At 42.5% G+C, this 16998-nt stretch overlaps 2 protein-coding genes across 8 annotated transcripts in view; one reads left to right on the top strand and one right to left on the bottom strand.

Moving 5' to 3' along the window:
• Positions 1-16998, bottom strand: part of NLGN4X (neuroligin 4 X-linked) — a 271563-nt gene that overhangs the window by 191737 nt on the left and 62828 nt on the right. The gene's annotated exons all lie outside the window — the stretch shown is intronic.
• LOC135980760 (uncharacterized) lies at positions 13628-16226 on the top strand. Its single transcript, XM_065580741.1, has 2 exons — positions 13628-14582; positions 15577-16226. The coding sequence occupies exons 1-2, from the start codon at positions 14006-14008 to the stop codon at positions 16050-16052; spliced, it is 1053 nt and encodes a 350-aa protein (XP_065436813.1). The 5' UTR covers positions 13628-14005; the 3' UTR covers positions 16053-16226.

The following is a 16998-nucleotide window of genomic DNA, read 5'->3' as shown; positions in this document are numbered from 1 at the left end:
CCCTTAATCTCTCAGACTCTTCTGGTTGTTTCCCTTCACAATACAAGTAGGCTTTAGTCTCTCTCCCATCTTCAAGAAACCCACCCTGGACCACAAATGGCTCTCCAATAGCCATCCCTTCTCCTGTTCATCACTAAGCTCATTGAAAACACTTATTTACAATCACTGTCTAGATTTCCTCTACTCCAATTCCATCTTAGACGGTCTCTGATCTGGCTTCTGTCCCTTGCATTCCACTGAAACTGATCTTGCCAAAGTTTCTAATGAGTTCTTCCTAGCAAAGCAATGGTCCATGCTCATTCTCTTGATCTATCAGCCACCTTTGACATCATCAAACATGCTATTCTTGAAATATTGTCCTCCCTTGGCATTTATGATTCTTTCCTCTCCCGGTTCTCCTACTAACTCTCTAAACACTCCTTCAGGGGATCCTTCACGTCCAGCCTCCAACTTTCTGTGGAGTTCCACAGGGCCTTTGTCCCCTTCTTTTCTTCTAAAACACCTTCACTCTGGATAATCTCATCCACAAATACAAATTTAAGTTCCATCTTTATGCAGATGATTCACAGATCTGCCTCTCTGCTCCAGAACTGTCTCCTTCTGTCAAAACTAAAATCCCAGCCTGTCTCTCTGATTTCTCCTTGTGGATGTCTAGCAGTCAGCTCAAGCTCAACATGGCTAAAACGGAGCTCCTAATCTTCTCCTCCAAGTCCTCACTGTTACTTTCTTTCTCAATCACTCTAGACCGGGCGGGCAAACTTTTTGGCCTGAGGGCCGCATCAGGTTTCGTAAATTGGATGGAAGGCTGGTTAGGGGAGGGGGTCGTGGCCTCACCCCCACCTCCTATCTGCCGCCCCGCTCCCGGGACTCCTGTTCCATCCAACCCCCCCTGTTCCCTGACAGCTCCTCTGGGACCCCTGCCTCATCCACACACCCCCGCCCCCTGTCCCCTGACCGCTCCTGGGCCCCCGCCGCCCCATCCAACCCCTCCTCTCATTCCTGACACACACACCGGGACCCCTGCCCCATCCAACCACCCCTTCTCCCTGTCCCCTGACTGCCCTTGGAATCCCTGCCCCTGACTGCCTCCTGCCGCCCCATCCCCCAACCCCCTCTCCTTCCTGACTGCCCCCCCCAGGACCCCTGCTCCCATTCACCCCATTTCTCCCCCAACTATCCACACCCCTGCCCCCTGACCACCACCCCGAACTCCCCTACCCTCTATCCAACCCCCCCCCCCGCTACCTGCCCCCTTACTGGGCTTCCTGGAGCACTGGTGGCTGGCAATGTTACAGCCGCGCCACCCATCTGGAACCGGGCCACGCCACTGCCACCACTGCCACCACCACGACGCAGCACAGAGACCAGGTCAGGCCGGGCTCTGCAGCTGCGCTGCCACAGGAGCTCAGAGCCCCACTGTCCAGATCATTGCACCGGAGGCGGAGCAAGCGAGCTGAGGCTGCGGGGGCAGGAGAGGACAGCAGGGGAGGGGCCGGGGGTAGACTCCTGGGCCAGGAGCTTGGGGGTTGCGTCCTGATTGGTTAATAATTAAATTACAGTGTTTTAATATCATGTGCTGCAAAAAGCCACAGGAGACACATTAAAGATTCACTTGCAGCTCATGAGCCTCAGTCTGAGTATCATTGGTCTAAATCTTGCAGATTCTTTCTGCATATGATCTCTGAGACACAGCCTTTCCTCTCCATCCACACAGCTAAATCTCTCATCCAAACTCTCGTCAACTTGTGTCTAGATTCCTGCAACCTCCTTCTCTCTGGCCTTGAAAAACGCAATCTTCCCCCACTCACATCCATTTAGAATGATGCCATAAAGAACATTCTCCTCACCCCTATCTTTGTATCCCTCCACTGGTTACCCTGTCTTTATCACTTCAAAAATAACATTCTTGTATTCACTTTCAAGGCCCTTCATGGTCAGACCTCACCCTCCCTATTGTTTCTCATTTGTTACCAAGCTGTAAATTCTTGCCTCTGATTAGCTCTTAATACCAGTCTCCACTTCCTACTTTTTAAATTGTCAAATAAGCACCTTCATGCTTTTTTCCAACCCCCCACTACTTACACATGGAAGGCACTCCCCATAAACATCTGCAAAGCTACCTTTCTATCTGCCTTCAGAACTCTCCTTTGCCACGGTGACTACAAAAAGCTTTACAATATCTAGGCTGCTGATGTGCTTAGACCACAGCCTAATATGCTAACTCCTTACACTGCCCCAGTCTATCTGTATCCATCTGTTGTCTCTTGCTTTCCACTTAGATTATAGGCTGCTTGGGTTAAACTGTCTTTTAGTTCTGTCTTTGTACAGCATCAGCATAATGGGGTCTTTGTCTATGACTAGGGTTCCTAGAGGCTGTGGTAATTACAAATATTTTTTTCTTTTACTTATTATTTGTAATATCACAAATGCAGCATTACCAACGTCACTGAACAATTACCATGAACACACATGTCGTTCAGGTGACTTCACATGCAAACATCCAGTCAAGTATGTACGTGGGGAATAGTTTTGCAAATCAGGCCTTAAACAATAAATAATAAATAGAACTAAACTTCCCTATTTGAACCATGGAAATGATTAGTCAGCGCTGTAGTCAACTGAGCTATACAAGCTGATGATCTGATCCTTATTGCTACATAGAGGGTCTGATTCACCACTGCATTCCCCCAGTTCTGTGTTGGTGTCACTCCATTTTTTTTTCTATGGGGTTTTAAAAACATATTTTTCTATTTACTTTGTTGTTCACCTTTAAGCTATGCAGGTACAAAAGAAAGGGCTGATTGCCTATCAACAGTGCATATTTAAGGGTATGGAGCTAGCAATGTACAGCTCTTATTTTTAATGAAAAAATGCAACAACAAAAAATAGAAAATCAGGAGAGACTCCATGATAGGTTTCAGATAGAGCTATAGTTAGAAGTAACTAAGGACAAAAGCAGGACTTCCATGTACTTTTTCATTACAAGAAGGATTTTCTAGCAATGCCAGAAGAAAGTAGCAATATTAATTATATACATTTCATGGTATATTTAAATAACTCATTTTCCAACCTATGTGCTAAGTTTACACAGCTCTAAGTGTAACTGGAAATTCTCTCAGATAGATTTTGACAATGTCATCAAATCTTCCAGGTCAGAAACTATAGTCACCATTTACTTTCCACAAATGGACACCCATTTCTCTCTCACACATTTTTATTTCAGTGGCTCCTGCCACCAGCTACAACACATTCTCAATTTCTGTGTCACATACATTATCTAAAAGAATGATGTGGCTATGAAGAAAAGGCCATGCAGTCACCCAAACTGTTTTCAAGTATTCCAGTTTTCTCAATTTGGAAAAAAAGTTGAAAAGCAAGGACGATGTTTCTGAACCACTCTCTCTTTTAGGAAAACAAAGGACTGATCCTTTTAACTGCACCACAGACAATCCGTGCTTTAGATCTAAATATAAATCCAGCCACCATCATGAATATACTTCTACATTTTTAATTGTACGTATTTAAAATATGCACTTCCATCTTTCCATTTTAAAAATACAAGTATTTTCTTTGAGACAGACATATGCAGCAATACAGTGAAATATAAGACCCATGTCACATCAAGGCTTACACATCCAGATAGAGGACATAATGCAGGACTAAAGGGGGCAGTCACACTTATCTTTATCTCTGTTTAATTTCAAGTCTTTTATCTTGTAGGAAGAAAGCTTGATAGAAATTCAGTGTCTAGGTTATCTCCAAATGATAAATTTCTACTTGTATGGATAATTTGATAAATATGCAAATAAAAATGAGATAATGAAAGAAAAGCAGCACTTATTAAAATATATAGTATTACCATTTTTTTTTCATGTCTTCCCTAGTTCTGAGTAAGATAAAATGTCTTTTGGAATCTTTTATACTCTTAGACCTTTTGATATGTTCTGTACAATGGTTTTATAATGATTCAGAATGTCCAAAAGGGCAAGAGAGCTTTTCCTTGGCAATTGTTTTCCCACCTGTATTAACCCCATTTCAACTAGTATCACCTCCCTGGGGGATGTCTGCTATCTTCTTGAGTGACTTGACTTGTCTGTGATTTTCTAATGTGCAGTTAGTGTACTCTTCTCAAAATCTAAACTTGACCATTAGAGATGGGAATTTGAGCTTCCCATGATTGAACAGATTCAGCAGCAACTCAAGTGCCTCAAGCTTGCATGACAGAGAGGTCATGACATCGTCTTTAAAATAATGTAGCAACGTGCTGTGATTGCGAGGTAGTGTGACAGGGGCAGTGAGCTTTTTTTGTTCAGAAAGAGTCCAGTGCATAAATATGACTAGAGGCAAGCATCAGAATACACATTTCTTGATCTGTTGGTATTTGGTTAATCCTAGCTGCAAAGCCTAAGCAAAACCACATTCATTCAAATATGAATTTTGTGGAAATGCTCTTCAAAACAAACATACTTAAAGCATGGCCTAGCAGAACTCCTGAATTCTATTCCTGGCTCTGTCACTTGTGATGTGCCTTTGCAAAAGTTGTTTACCCTCTTTTGTGCCTCACTTTACCCATCTGTAAAAACAGTAGCATAATAATTATGTGCATTATTCCAGATCCATTTGTCTGATGCAATTCAGATATAGCACTACAAAAGAAAACATGATGTGGCCAAAAAACAGTGTGTTTAGTACAGCACCCTGGGAATGCAAATACTACTGTACTTAAAACCCACTTAAGCCTGAAACAGAAGAATTCAGTAATGAGTAACTAAAGTGATAAAAATACATAAAAACCAAGATCAGTACAGAATGCATTAAACATCTTACTATTTTTACTTTCAGAATTGATCCTCTTAAATGGAGGATCACTGACCAAATATCCATGTGCCTCAGCTATTATTGTCCAAAGGTAGGAAAATTAACTTTACCACTTCAAGTACTAATGAGATCTAGATGTGACAGTGGGCAGCAAATTGGATGTAAATTTGAAATAGGCTATGGCAGCTAAAAACTGCCAGTGGAATTTGGGGCTGCCCAGACAGAGATTTTGTACCACCCAGCAGGAAGGTAGTAATCCCTTCTCTGATGACTCTGGCCAGACGATGTCCAAAAATATTGCTTTCTTTCACTTCTAGGCATATCATTACCAGAAAGATTTTTTTTTTTGACAAACTGGAGGGAGTGCACAAAATATTATCCAGGAGCCGGCAAATGGCATATGAGGATAGGTTAAAACAAGAGGCAGGCTCCTGTTTCCATGAAACTCAAAGGTTAAGCCTGGGATTTTCAAAGACCTAAAAGAGTTAGATGACTTTTAATGGCAGTTGGGTGCCTGACTGATGGGGGATCCTTAATTAGAGTTTTGACTGGGATCTTCTGATATCAATGGGAGCAGAATCAGTCCCAATATAGGGAGTTTGGTTATTCATGGCTGTGCTAACTGTGCTATTTATATATGGCTTTCAATTTGGGGTGCCCCCACAGACAACTCAAAAAAGAACTGTGTCAGGAAGGTACAGTCACTTCCTGAGATCTGTGGTGCATAGGCAGACTGCATAAGATGCATCATCCTTTATAATGGTTCTCCTTTCTTCTCTGTCTCCCCACCACTGCCTGAACCTCAGGACTGCATGGAGGGAACAGTACCTTCATGCCATTCAGTGTAGGAACTGCAGCTATGGCTCTCTCTTTTATTTAGGGGTGCATAGGGAGGAGAAAGAAGAATTATGAGTCTTTTTGCGCACCTGTAAAATCTGGTCCTAATCTGGTACCAAAGATGGAGAGAAATATTTAGTATAAGGTAGTATAAACTAGAAAGCAATTAATTGAATTTAAGAAGAGAAAATAAAAGACTAGGTATCAGGAGAAGTGTCCCAAAAATGAAAATGCAATCTGAAAAACTGAGGAGTGGCAGAAGCTCCATCCCATTAGGACATTTAAAACTAGGCTGGACAAAGCACTAAAACCAAACTAACATAGGGTTGTACTATATGCCCTAATATTTTTTTTTGCCTTATCTACTTGCTACCAAAAAGTGTAAAATGAAGAAAATAGAAAAGGGTGGGGGAGGAGGATAGAAACAGAAATTCTATATTGAAAAAAATCTTTTTAATTAGATGGAACAGACAGAGGACTTAGGTGCTGCCTTTTCCCCCTCAAGAAAAAAAGAACCAGATTGGGGGAAAAGACTGTGTTTATTACTCACAACAAGTCCACAGTAAGTAAACATGCTGTTTTGGTATTTTTCTGTTGTTAGTAACAGAGATAAACCTGTGAAAATGATTTGTTTGACAGCCTCTATCATTCGACCAAACACACACAATTTAAAAATGTCATCTTGGGCTTGGTTAATTATATTTTACTGCATCAGTGAGCTTTCAGAACTTTAGCTCAATTCATCATCTTTGCTCCAGCAGTAAAGCAGGTCAGAAAGCAGAAAAACAAAACAATTCCAAAATATGAGAATTTGTCATTTCTCTCATGATTTGATGCAAGTTTTCCAACCAGTTCAAGCCAACAGCATAACCAAGACACCTCCCTCAATTTGACACAGTGCAGTTCATCACTAAGCTTTGTTTATGAGCTTGTACTTGGTTTTCAACAATGCTCAAAAACATTAGGTAATTCATTGTGAAATATTTGAATCAAGCCTAAAGTTAGCATATATATTTAACAGTTATCATGCAGGTATATAAGACTTATATGCATTGTTATTATTATTTGTACATGGTAGGGTCCTTTCAAGGATTGTGCTAGGTATGGTATGTACGTATGGGCCTTGATCCTGCTATAATTGAAAACAATGGCAATCTCCCACTGACTTCAGTGGTGCAGAATCAGGTCCATAATGCGAATATGGACCTTGTCCCAATATGGATATACTTGTATAATCCTTATTTTGCTTACTCTTTCCTCACAGGTGAAATATTCACATATATACACAGACTGTGCAGCCATGCAAGCATACCCCAAATCATTTTACCAATACAGAGAAACAGGGGCGGCTCCAGGCACCAGCGCAGCAAGTGCGTGCTTGGGGCGGCAAGCCTGCCAGTCGCTGTGAGAGCGGCAGTCAGGCGGCCTTCAGCGGTGTGCCTGCGAGAGGTCCGCCGGTCCTGCGGTTTCGGAGGCAATTCGGCAGCGGGTACGCCGAATCCGCAGGACCGGCAGATCACCGGCAGAAACGCCGCCGAATCCGCGTGACTGCGGACCGCCGTGGCCGCCTGACTGCCGTGCTTGGGGCGGCAAAAAACATAGAGCTGCCCCAGCAGAGAAACCCCAATACCATTTTAAGAGGCCTGCTTCAAAAATCCAGATTAAGATTTACCCATAATGGTCATGTCTGACCAAATCTTCAGTGCTATTACACAGACAGAGAACTCGGTCATTGGATCACTTGAAATGAGATGGAATATATTTTGAATTATCTTTCAGAGCTAAAATTGTCAAGAAGTATATATATATTTTCCTGTTTTCTGACGTAAATCCATTGGTCAGAAAAAGAGCACAAGGCTTTTAAACTGCAGTTCAACCACCTTCTATCATGACCTTCACAATGTCTCTGAAGCAGATTTGTTTTCCCCCCAGTATTAATTTCCATTCCTCTATCAACCTTTGTGTCATTTTCAAAGTATTACTGTTTGGTATCTTCCCTAAAGCAGAGTCATATCTCACTGCACAAGGTTATCAGTTCATTTCCACCATCTCTACAGTTAGTCTTTACTAAAATATCACTGATAGTTCTGGGCAAAAACAATATTATATAAAGGATGCACAGTTATTTTGCTCTCTCCCTGAAGTGGACAGCAAACATAATTCTTTGCTGTTTGCAAGAGAGCTATGTTCCCCTGAACTTCCCTGGTACAAAAACCACTATTTATCAGGGACCTTCAAATGGCCTGATGTAGAGTGATTACAGTTCATATTATTTGGAACGTTCCATCTGTTTTCACAGAACAACAAAAACTGCATGTGTGCGTTCATAACTTTTAATAGATGGTGCAATGAATCCTTAGGTATTTCATAGACTTGTCTGACCATATATCACACTGTACACACAGCGATATTCACTGCCCTCTCATGGTGAAACAAACTGTGCTTTATGTTTCCAAGTAGAACAAATCTCTGATTCTAGCTTACTTCTATTAGGTATTCAAAGCTTCTGAATTTCTTTAAGAGAACAAAGTAAATATAAGCACTATGCAAATATACACAGGTAGACTACATGACGGTGTGAGCAAAAAGTCCCATTGGTATATGTGACTGGGGTTCTAGTGGTGGCCAGCTATGGTCACTCAATTAGGGTGAACTGCAAAGAATGGGGCATTCAAACTCCCAAAAGCTAGTGGATATTCCAATACTTAGATTCACCAAGCCAGCATAAAACAGCTTCTTTATTACCTTACTGGTTACTTAGCAGTCCAAACAACACAGTTCCCTCAGGCCTCCATCCAGGTACCCACGTCAAATATGATGAAAATTTTTGTAAATCTTATTTCATCATATAAATGAAAAGGTTCTACCAATCCCCATAGTATCGGACACATTCCCTCCTAGGTTAATGAATGTTATAAATAAATAAATTGAGATATCCTATCTCCTAGAACTGGAAGGAACCTTGAAAGGTCATCAAGTCCAGCCCCCTGCCTTCACTAGCAGGACCAAGTACCAATTTTGCCCCTGATCCCTAGGTGGCCCCCTCAAGGATTGAACTCACAACCCTGGGTTTAGTAGGCCAATGCACAAACCACTGAGCTATCCCTCCCCCCCAAATATATGGCTCTTACCCAAATATATGCTAAAACCAGTTCTTCTTAACTAAAATCTAAATGTTTATTTATAGAAAGAAAGAAAGAAAGAAAGAAAGAAAGAAAGAAAGAAAGAAAGAAAGAAAGAAAGAAAGAAAGAAAGAAAGAAAGAAAGGCAAGAGTTAAAATTGCTTAAAGGAATCAATTAAATCCAGTAATGGCAAAGTTCTTTGTTCAGGCTTGTACCAGTGATGGAATAAACTGCTGGCTAAGTCAATTGTACAGCTGATGGTCCTTAATGGGCCATCAAGCAGGCTAGGCAGTGCTGATGTCAAACTGTCTGGAGATGTCACCCAGAAGCATAGCACAAGTTTGAAATACAGACATACCTACATATCTATAATTCATAATACAAAGGTGATACAAACAGATAAACAAGATTATCATATCTGGCAAATTATGACATTTTGCAGATATCTTACATGGCATATCTGGCTGATTACTTCATGGATGTTAACCCCAGGAGCAAACATTTGAAATCCAGGTATAGAGCCAATACTTATAACTTTAAATACAAAAATGACACATGCATACAGATAGCATAATCATAACCAGCAAATTTCATAGACATCTTATTAGACAACCTTTGTACAATATTTGCTGCAAATATATGAGTGGTTGCAACAATGATCTATATGGTCATATTTTAATCAGATAACTTCACAGTATGATTTTAGGATACGGCACTGCTCCCCCCAATTTTTCATACCTTCCCAAGACCTCTCTTACTCTTGTCTTTTCTTTCCCCACAGTTCCTTCTCAGACTTCTCCACATCTGTCTTCTGACCTCACTTCGTTTTATCGAATCCCTCAGTCTCTCTCCCACCTTCTACCAAGAACTGTTTCATTAATTCTCATCTACCTGTTTCCCAATCCCTTTTACTATTTTCCTTCTCTCCATTTTCCCTTCCATTTGTCTAGGTTCTTATCTGGCTCCCAGGACCATGTTAAATGAGCACCTCCCAAAATGTATATAGTGTACATAAAGCTATATGTTCCTCTTTCTTGCATTCTCTGCAGTCAAAAAGGACTGGACTTTATTTTCTATGGGTTTTTTTGGTGTCTTTCCTTACACTCACACCCACACACATGCACACACACACGCGTGCGCGTACAGATGGATGTGGTGTTACTGTGGAAAGGATAGAATGTAATAATTTTGTGACACACAGAGGAACTAGCAAGAAGGATTGATCTCTTTCTCCTGGCCTCAGTCACCTGATATGGGGCAGGGTTGAAAAAGTTTAGACCCTGTCATATGGCCGGGGTCACTTACGCCACTGGTTACTAGCACATCATCTCTTTAAAAAAAAAATCAAACATTACTAATAAATCATGACATAATCCAACAATAGCATGCACAAACGAATACAGTCAATTAACAAAACACAGATATCTAGGACACAGTCAGGGTAGGCAACCTGAACCCTTTGACAGACAAGAGGATTATTGCAACAGAGGGTCCTGTGGCACCTTTGAGACTAACAGAAGTAGTCTCAAAGGTGCCACAGGACCCTCTGTTGCTTTTTTACAGATTCAGACTAACACGGCTACCCCTCTGATACAAGAGGATTATTCTACATCTTATTGGACATCTGTCACTAATTCCTATCTGTGTACCTCAGTGGCTGTCTAGCTGATCACACGCCTGCTTCTTTTTTTCTCAAAACAGTTCCTTCTGTAATAGCCTCTGCTGAGGCAGAGGTAGAACCATCATCTAAAGCCTGTGTTTGCTGCTCCTTATGTTTTTCATTGGCAGTGACTTGGTGGGCACATTATTAGGTCAGCAACATTCTGGATGGCCTTGAGAAACAGAGAACCAACGTCCCCTTTGTTTTTGTTTAGACAGCTGCTGTTCCTCTGGTAGGACTGCCCCCAGAAGGGATGGTATATCTGTCACCTGGGCAGGTTGCCAGCAATTTCCTGTTTGGAATCTAACATTTTCTTCCACTTGCGATGGGGATAACTGTCTGGCATTTTTGATCATTATACCTCCTGCTCTGATTTCCTGGCATATTGCTATTTTATAATGATTTCAACAATTTTTGTAACAATTAGCTTTCTTAGAAGCTGGCACTAAAATGGCTGTCCTTCTGCACTTACAATTCGGAATGGATAATACTAAAAGTCTATTCCAGGGTGTTTTAATATTCCAACAATGCTAAATACAGATACTATTAATCCCCCATGAATTGAGCCCCCTTGAAATGAGTCCTTTACTATTTGTCCTGACTTTGCTGATAACCCATTTGCCTGTGTATACTAAGGCCCCGACGTGGTTCATTTAAATTGATAAATAGATATATAAAACAACAATAATGTAACATTTAGTAGAGCTGCTTGAAATTTTCTGAATTGTCAGTTTATATTGTTTTTGCAACATTTGTGACAAATTATCTCAATTTTTTATCAACTATAAAATTACTTGAAAAGTGTTGACATTTTAATGCAAAAATTTCATTGACGTTTGAAATTTAGATAGCAAAAAGGGGGTGATCTTCACTTTACCCTCCCTACAAAAATCTCAGTTTTTCAACCAGCTCTAAAATTTACATTGCAGTAGAACCTGGAGGCCAACCCAATCAGAAACCCATTGTGCTAGGTACTGCACAAACATTTAAATGTTCCAATCTAAAAAAAAAAAAAAAAGTTGTGAAAATAAACCATTAGTAAATGTATGGCCCTTATGTATTAATTCATCTCAAATCCCATGCTGAACATCTATGATTTACAATGTGTGATCACATATTTGCTCTATGAGTTGTGCAATAGTTTGACTTTAAAAAATGGTGAATAGTCCATTTTTCATTTCTGTAACAACGATGATAATCAATTTCATGTGTTTTAGTGGTTAGTTGCATTCTGTTTCCTGTATTTATAGGCGATTTCAACTTTATGTTTGAGGTCACCACTCATTCCTGGCTGAAATACGACATCTCTGACTCTGTTCTCTCACTTTTTAATAACCTGATTAAGAGTAATCACTACGCTATGCATTTCCAACCTCACGTTGCATTTCAATACAATGTAATTTGTACCAAATCCCATGAAATGATACAATTTCTCTATGGTCACAATAAGCTTTTATGTCTGAGGTGCCAAGGTTTTTTTCTGTCGGATATCCATCAAGCAGTATCTTCTCAAACTGTTATAGGATTGGTCAATTCTGACTCAAGTTTGTCGAATTTTGGTTTGGAAATGGTCAGTAATTGTGTTGTATTTATTTATTCCTGCAGTTCTTTGCCTTTATTAAATATAAGAACTCTTGAAAGCATGTCCACTGTAAGAAGCTTTTACGCAGGTCTATATTAAACATTTCTCAAGTACTTTTGCAAGTTCATTATCATTTTCTGAAATCCAGGCTGTGTTTTATGAAATGGTTTCTGTAGTATATCTGACTTCCAAAGGTTCAGTTCTTTTGCTGCTACCGCTGATTTCTTCTGCCCATAAATATGTTCAGTGAAACCACTCACCACCGAAAACAACTGCCAGCATTTCTTTTTAAACCAACACATATTTCTCTTGGGTTGCAGTCAGTGTTTAGGAAGCATGTCTCTGGATGTAACCTTTCAGTCTCCATACCACATGTATTTACATCACTGTTTTCATGTCAATCTCAAAATATTATAGTACTGGCACTTCTGAAACAATTGGTTCTGGAAGAATTTTTTTCTTTTGATCACATAGTAAAAAATACAGTTGCAGGCCAACTGAATCTATTTGCTAAATTTGGTGAATAGTTTCAGCTGAATTTAAAAAAAAGATTATTTTTGTTGTTGAAAAAGTCAAAACAGTTCATTTCACCATTTTCAAAATGAACTGTTGTGACGTTCTTTGAATTGTCACTTTGTTTAACATTTCATTTCAAAACAATATTCATAGCGTTACATATTACATTTGACCCCTTTATTTTTCCATTTTTTCTATTAGGTGAGTAAAAATAAAACAACAAAAACCAATCCAACCCCCCACCCCCAAAAAATGGTTGAAAATAATATATTTTATATATTTATTTATTTTCTTGTTCGGCCACCAAACAAAAAGAAAAATCAATTATTCACTCAGTTCTTGTGACAACTTTAAAATTACTTTTGCCAACTATCCCAGTGCCATTCCATACTGTTCTCAAACAGCATTCTGAGTGGAACAACTCATGGTAACAAATTAGGGATGAATTTGTTATATATGTGAACATGCCTATAAACATCTGTACGGTCTCCTTGTTTTGTGCTCTTCACATTTGCCATACAAATGTATTTGTTGGGTTTGGTCAAACTCTTTGTCACTGAGTAGATGCCCTGGCATTTGTTCCTGTTTAATTGATGGTTGTTTATTTTGGTGTGCTGCAGAACATTTTGCGGTCTGTCATTGTGCTGATTATTTTCTCCTCATCTCAGCAGAACAATTGCTTCCAAGCCATCCAGATCTACAAAGGGCTGGAACATGTTTTGGTGTAAAGTAAAAGGTGAGGCACTCCTGCAGCAAAGTCATTTAAACACATGACTACCAAAAGCAATGTGAAGAATTTTGCACTCTTTATTGAGCTGGACTTGCCCAAGCTTTGCCTTACATCCACAACTTAAGATACCTTTGCATTTTGAAGTCTGGATATGAGTTGTTCAGTTGTTCTCATGAGACAGCATTCTGGTAGCTTTATTACACTCTTCTTGATCTATAAAAATCCATATCATGTTTCATTTTATATGGTAATAAATTATCAATCCTGTTAATCCAGAAAGCAGTGCCTGTTTTCACTCAGTACCATGTGATGTTACCATCCAGTCAAGTTCTGCTTTTCCTTTGGCCTGGTCTACACTAGGCGTTTATGTCGAAGTTAGCGCCGTTACATCGAATTAACCCTGCACCCGTCCACACTGCGATGCTATTTAGTTCGACATAGAGGTCTCTTTAATTCGACTTCTGTACTCCTCCCCGACGAGGGGAGTAGCGCTAAATTCGACATGGCCATGTCGAATTAGGCTAGGTGTGGATGGAAATCGATGTTAATAGCTCCGGGAGCTATCCCACAGTGCACCACTCTGTTGACGCTCTGGACAGCAGTGCGAGCTCGGATGCTCTGACCAGCCACACAGGAAAAGCCCCGGGAAAATTTGAATTTGAATTCCTTTTCCTGTCTGGCCAGTTTGAATCTCATTTCCTGTCTGGACATCGTGGCGAGCACAGCAGCACTGGCAACGATGCAGAGCTCTCCAGCAGTGATGGCCGTGCAGTCTGTGAATAGAAAGAGAGCCCCAGCATGGACTGATCGTGAAGTCTTGGATCTCATCGCTGTGTGGGGCGATGAGTCCGTGCTTTCCGAGCTGCGATCCAAAAGAAGGAATGCAAAGATCTACGAGAAGATCTCTAAAGACATGGCAGAGAGAGGATACAGCCGGGATGCAACGCAGTGCCGCGTGAAAATCAAGGAGCTGAGACAAGGCTACCAGAAGACCAAAGAGGCAAACGGACGCTCCGGATCCCATCCCCAGACATCCCGTTTCTACGAGGCACTGCATTCCATCCTCGGTGCGGCCGCCACCACTACCCCACCAGTGACCGTGGACTCTGAGGATGGGATACTGTCCACGGCCGGTTCCTCGGACATGTTAGGGGACGGGGAAGATGAGGAAGGAGATGAGGAGGGCGAGGCAGTCGGCAGCTCTCACAACGCTGATTTCCCCGACAGCCAGGATCTCTTCATCACCCTTACAGAGATCCCCTACGAAGCGTCCCCAGCCGTTACCCCGGACACAGAATCTGGTGAAGGATCAGCCAGTAAGTGTTGTAAACATCTAAACATTTATTTTTAACAAAACAGGAATATTAACAATTAAAAGAATGGGTTGTTCATGATTAGTGTGCCCTAGGCGCTTAACGGTTTAGTAATGGGCAGTGCAAGTTTTGAAAAGAAATCTAGCAATGTCCGGTTTTCAGTGATTGTCCTGCACAAGCCGCTCTACTGTTTATTCCCTGCTACTGCAGCTACAGTAAAATGCGGTCTATATGTCCGGGGATAGAGCAGTAATCCTCCTGGGACATCTCGATGAAGCTCTCCTGGAGGTAATTTGAAAGCCGTTGCATGAGGTTCTTGGGGAGAGCGGCCTTATTGGGTCCTCCGAAGTACGACACGTTGCCGCGCCACGAGATTATCAAGTACTCGGGGATCATTGCTCTGCACAGCAGGGCGGCATACGGCCCTGGTCTTTGGAGGCTTTCCCGGAGCATTCTCTCTTTGTCGCTCTCGGAGATCCTCATCAGGGTGATGTCGGCCATGGTGACCTGCTTTTAATTAGGTAGGGGAATGTTAGTGTTGGGACTGCTTTCCCGTTCCTTTACAGAACTGTAACCGCTGGTTTGCAGCCACGCGGTGGAGGCGGGAGAGGGGCAGCCGAAAGGGATCGTTCCCGGGGACAGCCGCAAGGGGGTGGGACAGGGGCAGAGTTCCCGCTTGCCGGATTGCTGGCAGCAGGGACTGACATTGCTTTAAATGTGAAATGAGGCCAGTGGTAATATAAAAGTTTTAAACTGCCACAAGTGTACGGCTTACCATGTCTGCCTGCAACAGAAATTCCGTTGTGCTGCCTCGCTTCTCAAATGTGCTGTTCAAGACCCCAGGCACTGTATGCGAAGGCCGAGAATTCGACCTTGTGCTGAGTGCGCATGTGAAAGGTGCTGTGCATGGTCTTGTTCACAGAGAAAGACTATGTTCTTTGTTCACAACTACATTTATCTTTCTGAGGAATTCACTCCCTTTTTCCCATTCCCACAGCCACATCTGCGACTGTCTCACAACCTAGCCTGGAATCACACTCCCAGAGGCTAGCGCGGATTAGGCGTAGGAAGAAGAGGACACGGGAGGACATGTTCTCTGAGCTTATGGCCTGTTCCCAAGCCCAGGCAGCACAGCAGACCCAGTGGCGGGAGAACTTGACCCGAATGCACCAAGCCAACATGGATCGGGAGGAGAGGTGGCGGCAGGAAGATCAGCAGGCGACTCAAACGCTGCTTGGACTACTGAGGGAGCAAACGGACACGCTCCGGCGCCTTGTGGATGTTCTGCAGGAACGGAGGCAGGAGGACAGAGCCCCGCTGCAGTCCATCTCTAACCGCCCTCCCCCGCCACCAAGTCCCATACCCACCTCACCCAAAGTGCAAAGAAGGAGAGGCGGCAGAGTCCCTGCTAAGTCTCACTCCACCCCTGCAGAGAGCTCTAGTAGCAGAAGGCTCTCATTTCCCAAAATTTGAAAAGTTCTTTCCTTCCCGCCTGACACAAGCCCACGTCCAAGTTTGACCTCCCAATGCCATGTGTAGTTGATAATAAAAAATTCGTTTCTGTTAACTACTGTTTCAATCATGTTCTTTTGGAGGAGGAGGGGAAAGGGGGTTGGTAATTGGACAGGACAGTCTCCTTTGGCAGGGTACATAGTCGGGGGCAGGCACAGCAGCAGGGCACATACACAGTGCAGTGATGCAGTGACTAGTTACCCCGGTTAGTCTGGGAGGTTGTTTTGATGTAATGTTGGGGGGGGGGGGGGGGTTGCTCTGTGACTTTGTGGCGGGGGAGGGCAGTTACAGATCTTAAGCGCCGGTCCTTAGGCAGGATCACAGAGCCACACAGCATGGGATCTGTAACCGTCCTCCCCCTGCCACAAAGTCACATAGACCCCCCATACACACAGTCCCGATCAGGAGGGGTGACAGGCTCCGTTGAAACAAGCATCCCACCGCAGCGGAGCCTGTCAATCCTTGAGTTTAGAAGCTGCATTCGCGTCACAACACTACACCCGCTCCGCACCACAGTCTGCGTCCCAGTTTTAAAAAAATCCCGCGAAAACAGTATTAAAGAAAACGGTGTGCTTTAACAAAGTAGAACTATTTTTATTTCGACACGTGTGTTGGAGGGGGGGTGAAGGGGGTATGTAACTGGATAGGATAGTCAACATTAACTGGGTAAAGAAACGGGGGCAGGTTTAGCTTCTCAGTACACAAACTATAAAGTCACAGGTTACCCTGCTCACTCAGGAACTTTGCTTTCAAAGCCTCCCGGATGCACAGCGCTTCCCGCTGGTCTCTTCTAATCGCCCGGCTGTCTGGCTGTGAGTAATCAGCAGCCAGGCTATTTTCCTCAACCTCCCACCCCGCCATAAAGGTCTCCCCCTTGCTCTCACAGAGATTGTGGAGCACACAGCAA

Source organism: Chrysemys picta, chromosome 1 (assembly GCF_011386835.1).
Source record: "Chrysemys picta bellii isolate R12L10 chromosome 1, ASM1138683v2, whole genome shotgun sequence".
In the NCBI taxonomy this organism is placed as follows: Eukaryota; Metazoa; Chordata; order Testudines; family Emydidae; genus Chrysemys; species Chrysemys picta.
Note: the sequence above shows the minus strand (reverse complement) of the source record. Positions and strands in the feature narration are given on the sequence as shown.